Source organism: Micropterus salmoides, unplaced genomic scaffold (assembly GCF_014851395.1).
Source record: "Micropterus salmoides isolate LMB-PRFRI ecotype aquatic unplaced genomic scaffold, ASM1485139v1 Ms_hic_scaffold_1, whole genome shotgun sequence".
Lineage (NCBI taxonomy): Eukaryota > Metazoa > Chordata > Actinopteri > Centrarchiformes > Centrarchidae > Micropterus > Micropterus salmoides.
The window spans coordinates 60586470-60605864 of NW_024040040.1; the positions used below are offsets into that span (position 1 = coordinate 60586470).

At 40.6% G+C, this 19395-nt stretch overlaps 1 protein-coding gene across 8 annotated transcripts in view; it reads right to left on the minus strand.

Moving 5' to 3' along the window:
- LOC119914715 (zinc finger protein 239-like) overlaps positions 1 to 19395 on the minus strand; it is a 55473-nt gene that overhangs the window by 33697 nt on the left and 2381 nt on the right. For 2 of the 8 annotated variants that reach the window (XM_038734204.1, XM_038734197.1), the window contains exons 3-4: positions 15156 to 15290; positions 12149 to 12580 (exon numbers count right to left, since the gene is read on the minus strand). The exons of 1 other annotated variant lie outside the window; for it this stretch is intronic. In XM_038734204.1, the coding sequence (XP_038590132.1) occupies positions 12149 to 12580; positions 15156 to 15290 (567 nt within the window). Of the gene's footprint in view, positions 1 to 12148; positions 12581 to 15155; positions 15291 to 15468; positions 15758 to 19395 lie in introns of those variants that run through there. 5 more of the 8 variants (XM_038734218.1, XM_038734225.1, XM_038734212.1 and 2 more) reach the window with 5 other exon arrangements.

Consider the following 19395-nt stretch of genomic DNA (forward strand, 5'->3'; position numbering starts at 1 on the left):
AGGTATTGGTCTGTGTGTGTGGGTTTTCTGTAAACACCAATTTGCAGGGACCCAAATTTACAAAAACACATCTACATTTACAAACTATATAAACTAAATAAAAAGGGCATGACATGACCTGAATGTAATGAGAAGTATGTGGCAGCTGATACTCTGGCCTCAGTTGTTGAAAGTGCCCTTCTGAGGCCATGCTGAGCATTTAGTCTGTTTCTGAATTGGTTTTTCAGGTACGCTATAGTCGGAAAGTCAGTTTTACAAGTGTATGTTGTGGTGGACACTGGAGTTCCTCCTGCACCGTTTCTCCGTCGGCCACGCTCAAAGTGTATGTGGCTGCCATTGCAGCATTCCACGCCCCTCTGGGTGATGGGCCCTTGGGGAGGCTTCCATTGGTCGTGCGCTCCCTCTGTGGAGCCCGGAGGATGAGACCCGTGACTCGTTCCAGGGTTCCCACCTGGGACCTGGCAGTGGTTCTCGAAGCGCTGGCTGAGGCCCCCTTCAAACCCTTGGAGGCGGCTGAGGCCAAGCACCTGACCCTTAAGATGACCTTTCTCCTTGCTATCACCTCTCTGAGGAGGGATCTCCAGGCACTTTCGGTGTCTCCCCGTTTGCCCCGGGGAGGGTCAGGGCCATCCTGCACCCTTGTCCAGGTTATGTCCCTAAGGTTCCAGCCAGACTGGCAGGGTCCACGGTGCTGCAGGCGTTTCATCCCCCACCTCATGTGACGGCGGAGGTACGTATGTAACTCTCGGTTTACGTATGTAACCCTTGTTCCCCGAGAAGGGGAACGAGACACTGCGTCGGTCCGCCACACCTCACCCCGCCTGGAGTGCCTTGCTTCATAGAAAGGGCTAATGTGTTCTATGTGCCGGCGTGCTTATATACCCCCTCCGGTTACGCCGTCACACACTACCGTTCTAGTAACACCAATAGGATTGGAGTAGTTTCATTCATAGTTCAGCCCTGCCACACCCAGAGGCGTTCCCATAGTGTCGTCACCGATGCAGTGTCTCATTCCCCTTCTCTGGGAACAAGGGTTACATACGTAACCCGAGACGTTTTATCCAGAGTGAAGTTTGGGCATTGTGGGCTGGCTCTGATTGGTAAACATCCTGACGGAAAATGTGAATGTGTAGTCAAGGAAACTGTGAAGCATGTACTAGTTCACTGCAGAAAGTAGTCTTGTCAAAGGAGGAAATTGTTCATAGACCTGGGAGCATAGGCGTCATTTTCACTGGGGACATGTCCCCCCCACTTTTTGAAATGGCTGATTTTGTCCCCACCACTTTTTGAAGGCATTTGCTAAACGTTTTCTGCAAATTAGCTTGCAACAAGAATTGTTTAATAACAAATAAAAATTCTATGAAAAAGGTTTACTTGCACAATGAGAGAAAAAAAGTAACTTAGGCAAAAAAAAACAAGCTGCTGATTACTCTTCTTCCTCTTCTTCTTCTTCTTCTTCTTCTTCTTATATTTGATAATATTGTTATATGCTGAATTGTCACCGGCCACATTAATTTTGTTTCCCTTCAAATAAATAAAGACATTTCCAACATAAATTGGTGCAGATAATGGAAATTGAGAGTTTCTTCTGGGGGAGGACCCCCAGACCCCCCCCCCCCATCATATTTCATAAATGAATATTTCTTTTATATAACATAAGAGTATGTTTTTGTCTTGTTCTCGTTACTCCAATATAGTGCATTGTCACGTCTCGTGGACTAATAATAATAATAATCCTTATTTGTAGAGCACTTTTCAAAAACAAGTTACAAAGTGCTTTAACAAGTGTAAAGAATAATACAAAAAAACAAGATAAGAGCATGAAAAATTAATATAAAATTAGTAAAATACAATAAAATAAAAGGGATAAAATAAAGTCAAATAAGATCGGGAAAGGCTCTCCTATAAAAGTATGTTTTAAGAAGGTACTTAAAAGAGTTCACTGACTCAGCCGACCTGATTTCCTCGGGCAGGCTGTTCCAGAGCCTTGGGGCCCTGACCGCAAATGCTCTGTCCCCTTTAGTTTTCAGTCGAGACTCTGGAACAGACAGCAGACCTCTGCCCGAGGATCTCAAGGTACGTGCTGGTGCGTATGGGACTAAAAGGTCAGAAATATAACGGCGAGAGGCCATGAAGAGCTTTAAAAGTGATCAATAGAATTTTAAAGTCAATTCTAAAACATAATGGGAGCCAGTGTAATGAAGCTAAAATAGAAGTAATGTGGTCATATTTCTTTGTTCTGGTTAAAAGCCTGGCAGCTGAGTTCTGGACAGTCTGGAGTCGATCAATAGATTTTTGGGTTAAACAGGTGAAAAGGCTGTTGCAATAATCCAGGCGTGATGAGATGAAGGCGTGTAAAATGGTCTCGGTGTCCTTAAAAGTTAACATAGATCGAATTTTTGCTATATTTCTAAGTTGATAAAAACATGATTGAACAAGCTTTGTGGTGTGCTGCTCGAAATTTAAATTACTATCAAACCAAACACCAAGTTTCTTTGCCACAGGCTTAATGTGATTTACTAGGGAACCAGCAGATGGCAGTATTTGATTTGCCATCTGCTGAGACCCGATGACCAGGATTTCTGTTTTGTCTGAGTTCAGCTGGAGGAAATTATTTGACATCCATTTTTTAACTTCACAAAGGCAGTTGTTAAGTGAACTCAGCATTCCAGGGTCTGTGGATCTGACGGGAAAGTATATTTGTGTGTCATCATCATAAATATGAAAAGAAATGCCATGTTTATGGATAATATGTCCAAGGGGAAGCAGATACAAGGAAAACAAAATGGGTCCTAAGACCGACCCCCCTGAGGCACACCATATTTAACTGGACAGAATGAGGAGACATAGTTGTTTACAGACACACAAAACTTCCTATTTGACAGGTAGGATGAAAACCATTCTAGGGCAGTACCAGAGATCCCCACCCAGTGCCTCAGTCTGTCTAACATGATGTTGTGATCAATGGTGTCAAAAGCAGCGCTAAGGTCCAGGAGTACAAGGACTGAGCACATACCTTCATCAGCAGATATTAAAAGGTCATTGGTGACTTTAAGCAGGGCAGTCTCAGTGCTGTGGTACTTCCTAAAACCTGACTGAAACTTTTCAAATAATTTGTTATTTTCCAGTACAGTGAGCAGCTGTTTGGACACAATTCTTTCTAGTATCTTTGCAATAAAAGGCAGTTTTGAAATTGGTCTAAAATTATGTGGGAGGGAGGGATCTAAACCCGGTTTCTTTAAAAGTGGGTTCACGCAAGCCGTTTTAAAATAATCAGGGACACAACCAGTAGATAGGGAGCTGTTGAAAACAGAGATCAAATGGGGCCCAACAGAATCTATTACTTTCAGTAAAAATTTTGTAGGTATTACATCAAGTGGGCTGGAGGAAACTCTCATTTGTGATACTGTTTTTAAAAGCTCAGACAAGTCGATGGGATAAAACTGGTTAAAACTCTCTTGTTGCTGGCGAGGGACCTCTGAGTAAGAGGCCACGGGGGTAATAGAGGCTCTGATTGACACCACCTTATTGGTAAAATAAGATAAAAACAATTCACAGTCATCATTACTTCCAGCTGAGGCACAAGGAGGGGTTGGGTTTACCAGCTGATCCACAGTCTTAAACAGAAACCTGGGATTGTGTTTATGTGTAGTAATAATAATTAATAAATCCTTCAGACTGAGGTAATGGACTTGGAGACTGGATTTTTTCCATGTGCGCTCTGCTTTCCTGCATTCCCTTTTGAGGCTGTGAATGCTGTCATTTATCCAGGGTTGCTTACTAGCTTTAGACGTAGGCCTAACCTTTAGAGGAGCAGTAATATTTAGTGACAACAAGCAGATACGATTGAAGTGATCGACCAGATTGTTGGTGTTGGAATCAGACAGGAGTTGGCTTTGGCTCTGAAAGAATGCGCAAAACTTTGAAACATTTTGTTCATTAAAGATGTGAGAACACACGGAGCTTGGTGAGGCGGCATGAGTAACAGGCGAATCGCAGCTAAAAACAATCCATCTGTGGTCAGATATGGTCATGTCCACCAATTCCACAGAGGAAATGCTGACACCCAGGGTAAAAACCAAGTCCAGTGTATGACCACGGTTATGTGTTTGCCCTTTGACATGTTGTTTGAAGTTAAAAGAAGTGGCCATATTTAAAAAGTTAGTTGCATTAACATTGTTGGGGTCATCAACATGAATATTAAAATCGCCACAAAGAACAATTCTGTCATAATTTAAAACCAGAGTAGATAAAAATTCGGGAAGTTCTGATAAAAATCCTCCAGGCGGTTTTGGGGGGCGATAAATTATAACAAATATGATAGGTTGCAGCCCTCCAACTTTAAGAGTGAGAACTTCAAAGGAGTTAAATTCATCACAGCGTACTTGATGACATTTAAAATTTTTCCTATACACGCTCACTAGCCCACCACCACGACCACTGACCCTCGGTTGACTAAAACAATCATATTGAGGCGGACACAGTTCAGCTAGCTGGCTATAGTCATTCATCTGCAACCAGGATTCAGTTAAAAACATAAAATCTAGATTTTCAGACAAGATAAAATCATTTAAGATAAAAGTCTTACTTGACAGAGATCTCACATTGAAGAGAGCCATTTTAAATGAGTTTGTTCTGGGTGCTGGAGTTGGTGCAGTTGTCCTAATCCTTAAGAGATTACTAATTATTTCTGTGTGGGATGTGCACATTTCGGTTTACTGGTCTATGCGTGATGATGACAGGAATAGAAGTCTGTGGAACAGCTCTGGGAGCAGACGGCTTTACATGCCAGCAGGTGGAGACAGTTGTTTGTGGCAGTGAGGCAGAGATCTGTTCAGTGAGCGGTGGTGTGTCCAGGTGTGCTGCACGAATGATTAGTCATTCACGTAAGTCATGTGTGGACCGCACCACATGCTGTATGTGCGCAGCTAACATTTCTGAGCCCCGTTTGTTTGGGTGAAGTCCATCTGTCTTAAAAAGAGACATTCTTTGCCAGAAAATATTAAAATTATCCACATAACACACACGATGAGCCCTGCAGGCGGACTGGAGCCAATCGTGGAGGCCAAGGAGTCTACTGAAGCGGCCAGCACCTCGACCAACTGTGGGAATGGGACCAGAGATAAAAACGGACTTTCCACACTGCTTTAAAAAGTTAAAAAGATGGTTAAAATCTGATTTTGTCAGCTCAGACTGCCGAAGAGCTGTGTCATTTGTTCTGACATGGACTATCACTCTTGTGATGGAGGACGGGAGCGACGGCATCAGGTCATGGAGTTTTTTTAAAATGTCAGCCGTGGTGGCACCGGGGAAGCAGCGAGTGGTAGCGTTAAAGAAACGGATGTTTCTGGTTATGGAGTCACTAATTATTAGTGTGGTTGGGGAGAAAAGAGGACGAGGAGATGCCGGTTGTGGGGTTCCAGAGCAGGACTGAGCAGAATCTGCTTCAACACTGCGTGCGGACTGAGGATGGATTGTGTGAGCTGCCGAGTGTTGTGTTGGAGTAGCAGTAACAGACCTGAGAGAAGGGCTACCCAACGGTGCCGGGTAGAGACGGCCTCCGGAGCGTCTGAGCGCAGCCTCCTTCAGGATCCTACGTCGGGACGCGGAGGTTTTTGATCGGGATGACGGCCGCTGATCAGGCCCGGCAACAGACCGGCGGCCCAGAGCAGGAGATGTAGCCGGTGGAGGAGATGCAACAGTGTCGGCAGGCACTGTGCGCCGAAAGAGATCCGTATCAGGGAGACTCGAAGCCGCAGGTGCATCTGCTGGTTGGACCAGAGTGTCGTCAGACAGGGCTGCATAGCGGTTGGAGAGGCCGATGTGCGGAGGAGAGGCAGCCCCATCCGAGCCTCTCTTAAAGCCACGGACCACCACTTCAGCCCAGGTTGACTGATGCTTTGGAGTCGAGCAGGATGAAAGCCTGGGAAGGCTAGAGGGGTCCCAAAACACGGTGTCTTGGATGTTAGCGGTTGCGCTAAGAGAAACAATCTGTTTGGCTTGTACTGAAGCCACATCCATAAAGCCAGTCAGCAGGTATACCCAGTTCACCCAGTGTTGGCAGTATAAGTGCAGTTAGCTCACCTCCGATGGCTCGCTTTTAAACACAGGGGGTTAGCTTAGGGACCATCAATATATTACTATTGTTAAAACAGTGTTACGGGAAAATCATAATTTATTTCAATAGCTTCAATGTCATGTGATCCAAGGACACCAAACCAATGCTGTATGCTGCAACTGTATAACTTCACTGTGCAAACCCACGGACTCCAAACCAATGCCAAATTGTATAACTACACTGTGCAAATGAGACACACCTCTTCATTAGATTTGAGTACTTTTTTATTTTATATTAATATTTATTAATAATTTATGTAAAAAATGCATTTTATTTTCAATAGCTTCCATGTCATGTGATTCAGGGACTCCAAAGCAGTTAGCAGTTAGCAGTGCCTATCACGCCGTCACACGCGCTCCACTGGGACACTGATCAAGTGATGGTCCATCTGATTCCTGCTTATAGGCAAAAACTAAAACTCTGTAAACCTGTAGTGAGGACATCAAAGAAGTGGACTAGTGAAGCTATTGAGGATCTTCAGGCGTGTTTGGACTGCACTGACTGGGACGTTTTCAAGAAGGCTACCAATCTGGATGAGATGTGGAGGACGTGGTGGTAAGGGTACCAGTGTAAGTTATAACAATGACAAACCCTGGTTTACAGCTAAACTCAGACAGCTAAGGTTGGAAAAGGAGGAGGCATTTAGGAGCGGTGGCAGGGCCGGGTGCAGGGTGTTAAAGCACAGGTGTAGCAAGGAGGTGCGAGAAGCTAAATGACTGTACTCTGCAAACGACACCACTTCTGTCTGGAGGGACAGATCATGAACTATAAGTCCTCCACTCCATAAACGATTCTCGCCTGGCAAATGAGCTGAACCAGTTCTACTGCCGCTTTGAGAGTCAATCAGACACCATCCCCCATGACTCCTCCGCTGACCTTCAGCCTCAGTCAAGCTCCTCAAGTTTGCAGATGACACCACCCTCATTGGGCTCATCTCAGGTTGGGGATGAGACTGCCTACAGGTGCGAGATCGACCATCTGGTGACCTGGTGCAGCCAGAACAGTCTGGAGCTCAACGCTCTGACGACCGTGGAGATGGTCGTGGACTTCAGAAAGAGCCCAGCCCCACCCTCCCCCGTCATCCTGTGTGACTCCCCAGTCACCACTGTGGACTCCTTCTGCTTCCTGGGCACCATCATTTCCCAGGACCTCAAGTGGGAGCTGAACCTCACCTCCATCACCAAGAAGCCCCAGCAGAGGATGTACTTCCTGCGGCAGCTGAAGAAGTTCAGCCTGCCAAAGTCAATGATGGTGCACTTCTACATCGCCATCATTGAGTCCATCCTCACCTCCTCCCTCACCATCTGGTACGCTGCTGCCACTGCCAGGGACAAGGCCAGGCTGCAGCGCATCATTCGCTCTGCAGAGAAGGTGATTGGCTCCAATCTCCCTTCTCTTCTGGACCTGTACTCCTTTCAGGACTCTGAGGCCAGCATTTTTTGTAGATGCATTTTTCTAACTTCACCCCGGTCCTCCAATAGCAAATCTCACTCCAAACTAAACTGAAAAGTTGGCAGACTTGATACAGTATATTTAAGTTCAGTAAAGTTGGAAATATATTCACAGATTCAAACTTCCGGGATCAATAACTCGTAAGCAAAACGTGTTTAAAACACAATCAATGCCTCTTTACTATCGTAATTAAGTAGACAACAAGCTACAAGTACATTTTCATCTAAATGAGTCGTCCTACGAGCGGCACAAATAACATTGGTCTCTACGTGCAGCCGGCTGTGAGACGAGACTGCAGGGACCGTCTACAAATTGCAACGCCGAAAACACATACTGAAGAAATATTCAATAACTTCCCACTTATACAATGTAGTGCCCCCAAAATCACCTTACACATTCAGGATATACTGATGGCTATACTACAACACTTAGTTTTGAGAAAAAAGACTACTAATATTAGGTAGGTCTATTTTTAATATTCAATAACTACACTGTTATAAGCTGTAGTGTCTCCAATATCACCCCAGGCATCAGTGATCTCATGTTGATGATACTACAACACTTTTTATCTAGAAATACTGTTTTGCATAATTTGAGAATTTTTCTCTTCAATAACTTAACTGTTAAAAATTCAAATGTAGTGAAGTAACTTCACTTTTATAAGATGTAGTGTCTCAAAAATCACCACAGGTATCAGTGATCTCATGTTGATGATACTACAACACTTTTTATCTAGAAATACTGTTTTGCATAATTTTGCAATAACTTAACTGTTAAAGGCTATATTGTCTCCAAAATCACCCCACAAATACATTAATATCCTGCTGGTTGTACTACAACACTTAGTTTGTAGAAATATAGTTTTGCATAATTTTCTGGAATTTTAATAATAATATAGTTTTGCATAATTTTGGAGAATTTAATATTCAATAAAATTCAATAACTTCACTTTTATAAGCTGTGTCTCACAAATCACCATAGGCATCAGTGATCTCATGTTGATGATACTACAACACTTAGATCATAGAAATATAGTTTTGCATAATTTTGGGAAATTGTAACATTCAATAACTTCACTGTGACAGTTAAGGAAAACAAAAAGAACAAACAAATACCAACAATGAAGCTACAGTTGTTGTACAGAAGTTGACCAATGTCTAATTAAAATTGTGGATGTATTCATTAATAGTAAGATCAGTTGTATAGTTATATAGGAAGTGTTTGTTTTGCCATGTTTATGTTTCAATTCTCATATAATTTTGCTGAACACATGAAAAGGTTGTTTGAGAGTCTTAATTTATTTTAAAGGCCATTGCTTTGAGTGTCTTCTTTTCATTGTATAAATATTTTTGTTTTGTTATGAATATAAAGATATACAGTATATTGGACAAATGATTGAACACATTTTGATGGCTATTCTCTTGGTGTATGTGATTGTGTATATTTAAAGACAAATAGACCAAACCAAAGAAATGTTAATTACAAATGAGAAAGATTTATTTGCACAATAAAAAACATGCAATGTAAATATAGAAGAAACAAAGTGCATTGTCTAGAAAATATTACAGCATTATATTTTATGATATTTTATATTTTGAATTGTCACCTTCTCCCTGAATTATGCGTTTCCCTTTATATAAATAATAAAAGTGTACTTTCTCTGAAATTCCCACCACTTTTTAACACAAAGCACCCTTGGAGAGTACTATCAGCAAAATATATTTAAAGAAACGTTAAATTACGTATTGAAAATCAGTCTCTCATCAGCGGCCTCTTATCAGTGCCATAACATTTTAATTACTTTTGTCCTAACATGCAACATTTGTATTGAGCAGCTAGACAACGTTGAGCTCCATTAAGCCCATTTTACATCCTGTTGGATAGTTAAACAATGCATCTCATTTCATAAGCTTACTGTAAGTTCTTAACCTGCAAAGTATCTATTGTGACTTCATATAAAATTAAGCCCCATGCCAAATTTTGATTCATAGTGAATTTTAATTTTACAAATAGGTTTCATCTGGATGGAAATACCTTAAACAAGTGACAAAGACAGTACGATATTGTGTTAGAGGTTATTAATGATAAATCTCAACTTTTTATTTTTATTTTTTTTATTTGTACTAAAAATGTCATGTCCAAAATTATTCATACCCCTGGATATTGTTGCAAATTTTTGAGAAAACGAAGCCCAACGAGGATGGGATCCTCAAACAACTTCAGGAGCTTGACGGACTGGGGACAGAGGTGCAACTGTTGGTTTACAGGGAGAAATGCGTGAACCAGTGCTGATGGTACTAGAGTCAGAGACATGTTTTCCCAGCTTCACGTGCTGCTTCCTGTCAGACAGGAAGTCGGTAATCCACCTGCAGGTGGAGTCAGGCACGCCCAGCTGGGAGAGCAGCAGAGCTGAAATCCACAAACAGGATCCTGCGGTGGGTTCATAAAGAGTCCAGCAGCTGGAGGATGTAGTGAAGGGCCATGTTTACTGCATCGTCCACAGAGCTGTTGGCTCTGCAGAACAACTGCACTTGAGGTGGGACAACACGTCGCTCAAAATACTTCATCACCACAGAGGTATATTGATCCTCAGGTGTGTTCAAGTATCTGATTGGAGTAAAACTTTTACCACAAGTGCTGCAATTATGTAGGTCTGGACCCGAACACCCAATATTCGATTTTTGGGTACGCATTAAATTTTTGAATTTGGGATTTAAATATTGAGATTTTTTTCACACACCATCACAGGCAAAACAAAATGAAGCCCTCGGCTGTGTGGGAGCACTTTAAACTGAGCGATGACAACGGCAGTGTGGCAGTTATGCGTTTAATATTTTTACCTTTTTTTTTACCTGAATTTCATCACAGATAAAAACAGTCAAATAGCCTACATTTTAAAATTAATAAGTAAACTGAAGGCTACAACAAACGACAACATAGCGAACCAGTTTCAATAAATAAAGACAAAATATAATATTAGATTATATATATATATATATATATATATATATATATATATATATATATATATATATATATATATATATATATATATATATATATATATATATATATATATATACACACACACACACACACACACACACACACACACATATATACTGCTTGCTCAGCCTCACACTCCACCACTCTTGCCCGACTCTATATCCAATCCCTTCAACCCTGCAATAAATATTCCTCTTTTATATAACTCCAGTCTCCTCCCTCTCTTACTCCTGCACTTGAGTCTGCTAGCCTAGCTGTAACAAAGTTAAAAACAAAGTCTTGGTAATAATAACTTGCTGCTTTAGTTAGCCTACGCTATGAGAATAAAGAAATGGAGCACTCTCTCTTTTTCTATCCCTGTCTCTCTCACACACAGCAGACAATGACTTACACACTCGCCATTTTCTCTCCATAATCAAGTTTCTCCTTCACTCATGTAATTTCCAGAACTTTTTCTGCTGTTCTGCTTCTGAAATACACAGCTCTAGCTCGTGAAATGACAGCTTGCTTATCAACAGACGTTTAAACAATCTGCGTAAGATGACTGACTGACCAACACCGGCAAAGCTTTTATTCTTCGCTGGTAATCACTATCAAAGCTTCACAGCTCAAAAAACTGAGAACTCTAGAACTGAATCGTCTCCTACAAGATTACTTGTCTGTATGGTGCCTTCTGTGCTGTGTTATATCAGACGCATCAACACATCTTTTTGTGCAAAGCTACAGCTTCTCACCTGTGTTCTTTTATTACGTGGTTTTTCAATTGACCACTAACTCTCAAAGCTTTCCCACGTTTCATAAGAATACAGCTTCTCACCTGTGTGGGTTCTTATATGTTTTTTAAATGCTGAAGTGTCACTGAATTTTGTCCTGCAGTCTCACAAAGCTACGGCTTTTCACTTGTATGGGTTCTAATGTGGACTTTCAAGTAACCCCTCCGGCTAAAAGATTTAGCACATGTTTCACAAGAGTACGGCTTCTCTCCTGTGTGGGTTCTCGTATGTTGTTTAAATCTTGAAGAGTCACTGAATCTTTTACCACAGGTCTTGCAGAGGTATGGCCTTTCACCTGTGTGGGTTCTCATATGAAGCTGCAAGTGATTGCTGGTTCTGAAATCTTTTCCACATGTTTCACAAGAATATGGCTTCTCACCTGTATGGCATTTCACATGTGTACTTAATGCTGAAGAGTAACCAAAGCTTTTCCCGCAGATCTTGCAAAGGTACGGCTTCTCACCTGTGTGGGTTCTAATATGTCTTTTAAGTGTTGAAGTGACACAGAATGTCTTCCCACAGGTTGAGCAAGAAAACGGCTTCTCACCTGTGTGGGTTCTCATATGGAGTTGCAAGTGATTTCTGATTCTGAAAACTTTCCCACATGTTTTGCAAGAATACGGCTTCTCACCTGTGTGGGTTCTCAGATGGGCTATCAAGCTACTCCCCTGGCTGAAAGATTTTCCACATGTTTCACAAGAATACGGCTTCTCACCTGTGTGGGTTCTCAGGTGACTCTGAAATAGTGACTTGAACTTAAACTCTTTTCCACATGTGTCACATGTGAAAGCGTTTTTACCTGTGTGAGGATCATGGTGAACCTCTGACATGGTAGACTTGTGTACATTGTTTCTGGGGCTTCTGCTGTTGTGATCTTGATTCTTTAGTTTTGGCTCTGCATCTCTAGTTGATCCTGAGTCTTCATGCTCGCCTCCTTTCTGATCTTGGCTCTCAGCTACATGACAGTTGTGAGAGAGGAGCTGGTGGTCACTTTTCAGTTCTGCTTCACTGTGGTCACTTTCCTCATAAGTAGGAGTCAACATAAAGGTGTCAGTCTCCTGCTTCACTACAAGCTGCTCTCCCTCCTGACTGGTACAGAGTTCCTCCTGTTCCTCTTTAACCTGTGGAGGCTGTGGGTCCTCCTGGTCCAGACCGGGGATCCTCTCCTGAATCCAGAGCTGCTGGTCAGCCAGAACCTCCTCCTCCATACAGACATGTTGCTGTGGGAGCTCTGGAGGGAAAGAGAACAAAAGGAACAGGCTAATGTTAGAACTGTGATGGCAAAGAAAGAAATGCAGACACGTGAGGAAATGAGTCCAAGTATATTTCATTGTTCATGTGGTATTTCCACATTCTGCAATATATAATATTGTGCATTTATTCATGTAAAAGAGTTACGTTTAATGAGCGCATTGTTTGGTGCAATATAGTTGGTAATATAGTTTAACCTAGGTAATTATTGTGCGTGCAGATTTGTTACTGTTAGCACAATAATTTTAATAAATTAATTTTTATTGTGGTTTTCATTGTAATAGAGCAATCTGTTTCGCCTTTCTACCAGCAGGTGGCAATATTGAATGCCTGGTTTGTGTCTGTAGGTGCGTTCGAGATGACCGCAGCTGACTTTCGCCAACTTGATGATGACTGCAGGGGCGGGGTATAAAAACGGCACCGTCAAGTTGGACACATTCTACCTGCAGCAGCTTACTGTGAGCTGAGATCAATGATTGATCTCGTGGCATTTGCAAAGAAAAATACCGCGAGACCAGGCAAAAGTGTGGTTCCAACTTCGTGCAGTCGGGAAAAAGCAACTGTGGCCGCCGGACTCGGCGCCTGCAGCTGCGAGGTTTTAATGTCATGTGACATGGTGACGTTTTGCAGGGTCTGAGAGAGTTGGACACAATTTTTAACCAGTATGCCTTGTTTTAAGTCCGGCATGCATCACGTTAAGTCTGACGAACCTTTTGTTAACTGTTTTAAATCCAGGATACTGATACAGATGTATTTATTGTTCTTAATTTCATTTGGTTTTTTGTTTATTAAGGCGTTACTTGCAACCTAGTTATCATCTTCATTCACACTCAGCCCAGCATTAAACCTGCATGCCCTTCTGTTCCAACCTGGTTCTAACACCGCTGTCAGCTTCTTAGCAGCTCAGATAACAAACTCACATCAGAAATGTCATAATATAGTAAGGTGCGTAGCGAGTGTTTGATTGTCCGAGCGTCAGATGGTGACGGTGAAGGAGACGTTTCTTTTTGGATTTTAATGTGCAAATAAAATGTACCTCAGAAGGGAGGAGGTTTCTCATGCTGCCTATTTTTTATATTAATGTCTATAGATAAATTTAAGAAGCTGTAAAATGAAGACACAAAGGCCAACATGAACAGTCGTATCTATAATGATTCTGAGGTCATATTAACAGGGTTTTAGGGGTGATGCCCAAAACATGCTGCACCATCACTGTAAAATCACTGTGGAGCAACAGAACCAACCAAGTTACTTTCTCCAGATCTAAAGGTTGTAGTTCCTCCAGTAGACTGAACTTTGACTGTTGGTTATTTATTACCTGCTCTAGCTTTTTCAACTATTTGTTCAGAGATATGGTGAAAATAATGGTCCAAGATGATGTGAAATTACATATTAACATAAGAAAACAAATTTTTTTGAGGGGGGAGCACCCACAAACCAACACCAAAACATTCATCTGAAGCACACATTAAACTGGGAAAACACTGCAGTTTTAAGCTGTTATAAAGGTGCATCGCATGCTCATCGACACAAGAATAATGTTGCTGAGACATGTTGTGTTGGGGTTTTATATTCAGACAAACAATTTGCTTCAAGGTCTCTAAAGACCCAAACAGATGCTTTGTCTGGAGAGTGGGCTGACCATGGACTCCTGGGCCATTTGTTCGCCCCTGTCTGTGACCATCCTTGGCCTTAAAAACCTGTTACGTGTCCATAAATTTAAATGTAGTCAAAATTGTCACACAGAGATGAGCATCCTACAGTATTTTAAAAGGAAGAGGACAGAGGTCACAGGAGTACTAGCAGAACAAACTGAGGAAGACGAGCTTGTAAGTTGTATGGATAGCTACTAGACATTCTAAAACTCACATAGTAAAAGACTTTGTTAGGCCAATGACATGTCATCAGAGTTTGCACTGAAGACAGTTCTGTGTTCACAAACGTGTTGCAGGGAGAGTCGGGGCCAAGTGAAACACAGGAAATTTCACAGACAGCTCACAAGTGTAACATTAGGACAATTAAATACATTTGTACTGTGGCTAGCTACATTAACTAACAGATTATATGCAATAGCATGGTTTTTATGGTAGTTAGTCAGTGGAGTTTTGTTCTAGTTCTATTATACTCCGTCTTTCTGACTTTGCACCCGAGTCTTCATAATCTACCCTCTCCATCTTCTGTCACTGCAAATACCCTCTTTGAGCCACACTAATAAGTACATTCTGTTTGCAAAAGTCATTAGAAATGAGCATTTAAGTGCTTTATTAAAAAAAATAAGAATAAAATCGGGGGGCCATGCCCCCAAACCCCACTTGCCCTCCATTTTGGAAGTTACAATTGTTTCATGGAAATAATGTCACTAATAGAAATATAATACAGTCATATGAAGGGAAACTTAGATCTCATATCATGGAACACATTTTACATTCGATTGAGAGATGTGGTGACTGCAAAAGTGCATTTCATTCACGGGTGAACCTTTGTATATTGATCCTCAGGTGTTTTCAAGCAGGTGACTTGATCCTTGCGTGTTTCACAAAAATATGGCTTCTCACCTGTGTGAATTCTCAGGTGTTTCTGAAATATGGACTCTGGGCCCTTCTGGTCCAGACCGGGGATCCTCTCCTGAATCCAGAGCTGCTGGTCAGCCAGAACCTCCTCCTCCTTACAGACATGTTGCTGTGGGAGCTCTGGAGGGACAGAGAACAAAAGGAACAGGCTAACCTTACTTCTGTGATGGCAAAGAAAGAAATGCAGAGACGTGAGGAAATGAGTACCAGTAACGTTATACAGTATATGTAACACTTTGTATTTAATATACTGGCCCCCTCTTCTGTGTAACTTATAACACAATAAAGCGTTACTTACCTATCCTGTGTAACTTTACTTCGGGTTTCCAAACGATATCCAGCAGTCTGCGCTGACGATCGATCTCTTCCTCGTACTCGACGATAGTGTTTTTAAAAACTCTGAATATTTCTTCAGCAGCAGCAGTTAGTCGCTCGTTGACAAACTCTCTCAAACTCTCAACTGAAGACATTGTTGCTGAACTACAAATAAATAATTAGCGGTACTCCGACTACAACAACTCCTTCCAGCAGATTCAGTAAGCCGGCATGTTTATTATTTACTTCCGCCGGATGTTACACTGTCACTGTCAAATTCCAATACTACTCTCATAGACGTTATATTACTAGACGAAGTCACCCCCCTGATTTGAATGGAGGAGTGAAGCCAGATTTGGACCAATAAAATACTACTACAAGGCTGCTTCCTGTTGGCACCAGCGTCTACTGCGCATGATCGCGCAGCATAACCGTGGTTTAATGACGTAGAGCAACGGCAGAAACACCGTAATTCTGGCAGCTGCGCCAACTAAAAGTCTCATGGCTCAGTGTGTTTGTCTGACTGGCATCCTCACTGATTAATCAGCCCACCTACGAAGCTCACCTGCCACCACGCAGCGTCACTGATCGCCGAATAGTTTTTTTAGATTGCTTTTTTTTCAATCTTTGAATCTTTATTTCATCTCTTAACAGACATTTTATAAGCAAGACAAAAATGTATAACATAACAAAATATAACATGACATAACTAAAGAACAGAGGGGTATAATGTGACAAACAACAAAGGCATGCAGATATTTAAATCTTTACATACATACATGTTTTGACTGCTTTTCATTCTTTAAACCAAAATAAAGTGTTAATGTAATGTAATGACAGATGGTTTCAGCTTCACCACTGCAAAACACACACTTTTCCACAACATCTTTCATGAACCTTGAGATAACCTGGTTCACAGGATAAATCAAATGTATAATTTTAAATGAAACTTCTCTAATTTTTTGGTGACACAATATTGCTTGTTGATATTCCAAACTGACTTCCATTTAATATGTTCTATTTCCTGGAGTTTTTTTAGATTGCTGAGAGTTTATAAGCAATACGGTTACATCTCTCAAGAGCGACGGGGTGTCACAGGGTTTTGACGTCATTTTTGGGCCTACATGGATCCCTCCATGCAGGTTTTGGTCGGCTTCACTGTCCGATCTCTAGCTTACCCCCTTGACAACTCTTTATGGCATACTTAAACAGAGAATAATCACAAATACAAAATAGTGTTGAGACAGTATTGAAGTTATAGCAAGACTAACTAAGAAATAAGGAGGATGTGAGTGTCCTATTCCAGGAGCATAAATAAGTTAAACAAAGACAAAAGAATCTGGGCATTTTGGTTCGTCATGTAATGCAAAGACATTACGAAAAGCTTGAGTTCATTCATCCAACCATTTATATAGGGCTTAACCTTTTGCACCTGTGGATAAAGTGCTTACCTAACATAATCAAATTATTAATCAGAAAATCCAATTTATTGTCCTTCTAGAGTACTCCAGCTTTGATCGACATCCCATTTAGAAGGTGCAATAATATACCTTTAGTTTTTTTCCTTGCCTCTTCCTCACTGAATTCTTGAAGAACATATTTTCTTTTCAGCAGATTAGGATGGTATTGTGTTGATAAACATTTCTCAAAAACATAGTTTGTACATTTGATAAAAAGTGGCTTCATTTCTAATTTAATATTTGAGTGCACCAAAAGCTGCTGAATCACTGTTTTAAGGGGAACTGGTATGGCCTTTATCACTTTATAGTATTCTGATTGGGCAGTGAAAATTAAATTTGACACAAAAATCTTTATAATTTTAAAAATGACCAAATATGTCCATCAAGTGGGAAACCGCCCAGATTCCCTTTTCCATCCAAGTTCCCATAAACAGCGATTTGTTACTAGACAGAATATATCTGTTGTTCCACAGGTGTGTATTATAAGGTGTAAAGTTTTGTTTGTATATTAAATTCCTATACAGGAGAACTTGTTGGTAGAAGTCAGATAGTTTCACAGGCAGCTTGTATAAATCATAGTCACGTTGCATCCATCCATCCATCCATCGTCAACCGCTTATCCTGCGTACAGGGTCGCTGGGGGCAGTCACATTGTAATAAAATAAAATTGATTCCTCCCATGTGTCATTTACACTGGGACTGACATGTCCCCACCACTTTTTGAAAGCATTTGAGCATGTGCTGAATGTTTTCTGAAAATTTGCAAGAAATGTTAAATAACAAATAAAAATTCTATGAGAAAGGTTTACTTGCGCAATAGGAAAACAAGAAATTCTATGTAAAAAAAGTAACTTAAGCTAAAAAAAAAGTTGCTGATTACTGCATTATATTCAAATTGTTAGCGGCCACATGAATTTTGTGCTTCCTTTCATATAAATAAAGATATTCCCACCATGAATTGGTGCAGAAAATTTCTCTAGAATGCAGAATATTAAGAGTTTAATGCTCTCCCCAAGACCCCCCAAATCGAATTGCATATTTCATCAATGAATATTTCTTCTAAAAAGCATTGGAGTATCTTGTTGTCTTGTTCTCGTGACTCAAATACTGTGCACTCTCACGTCTCGTGTTTTTCAACACACCCTGAATATGAGCCCTTAAATGTCTCCACGACTTTCCAACACAAAGTGAGGCCCTTGCCTCCCATTTTGTTAAAAATTGCATCAGGGATAGTATACCAAATTGAATCTTTGTGCAGAATAAAGGAATTAAGCCATTTCAATTTCAGGACCTTGTTTATAACAGAAAAGTCTATGGCATTCAGACCGCCTTCCTCGACACTCTTAATTAGTCAGCTCTCCTTATGTAGTGACATTTATTTCTCCTGATAAAGCTGAAATTCATAGTTTATGATTCTAGACATTTTGTCTGAGATTTCTAATGTAAAAGTGGGGTAGATGTCTCTTGATAAGACCCTTCCAAATATGGATGTCTCTTTGTATTCAAGAGTTCAAAATAGTTTTACATTTATTAATAGTTTTATAAATGTTTTATTTCTCTCTTATTTCTTTAGACCTGGTGACAGTGATGCCTAAGTATCTGACTTTAGCTTTCACTTTGATATTAAACATTGGGTGTGCTGATTGATCATGTTAGGCCAATATTTCACATTTGTCAAAGTTAAGTTTCATGCCTGCTGCCTTAGAGAACTGGTTAATGGATTCTAGTCCTTTGGATATTTGTCTTTCATTTCTTTAAATAATGCAGTGTCATCCATGAATTGACTAATTACAATGTGCTTTCAAAAAATGTTTAACCTTGTGTTCCATTGATCTATAATCAAAATGGAAAGTAATTCAGCAACCACTATACATTTTAAAGGGGAGCTGCTGCAACCTTGTCTAATGCCCCTACTGACTGAGAATCTCGAACAGGTACAATGTTCTAACGTAACTATAATTAATCAAATCTAGAAACAATCTTATGATGTGGATAGATCTTCCCCCGAAAAAGCCAGATTGTGTTTAATTTTCTTTATCTGGGATCCTACAAAAGAAGCATAGGTAACACTTTGTAGCAACTACACACTATGAAGCATTAGTTAAGTATCAGTAAATACGGAATTCATCATTTATAAAATATTGTTCATACATTAATACACATTAGTAAGTCATTTATTAACATTAACATTATACATGTTGTATTCTTTATTAATAAGCTCATCTATAATGTGCTTAAGTGTTTTTCCATACTTTATACATGATCGCTTCAGTTTTTAATTAGTGTGTGCTTTTAAGAGCAGCAGGTAGGTTAATTAGAGTGCTTTTGAGAAAAGCAATTTTTTTTGTCCAAAATGTTTGTAAGAATATGGCTTCTCACCTGGTGGAATTTAAAAGCTTTTCCGTTTGAAGGACTTTTTAACACGTTACGGTGAATCTTGAACACGGTAA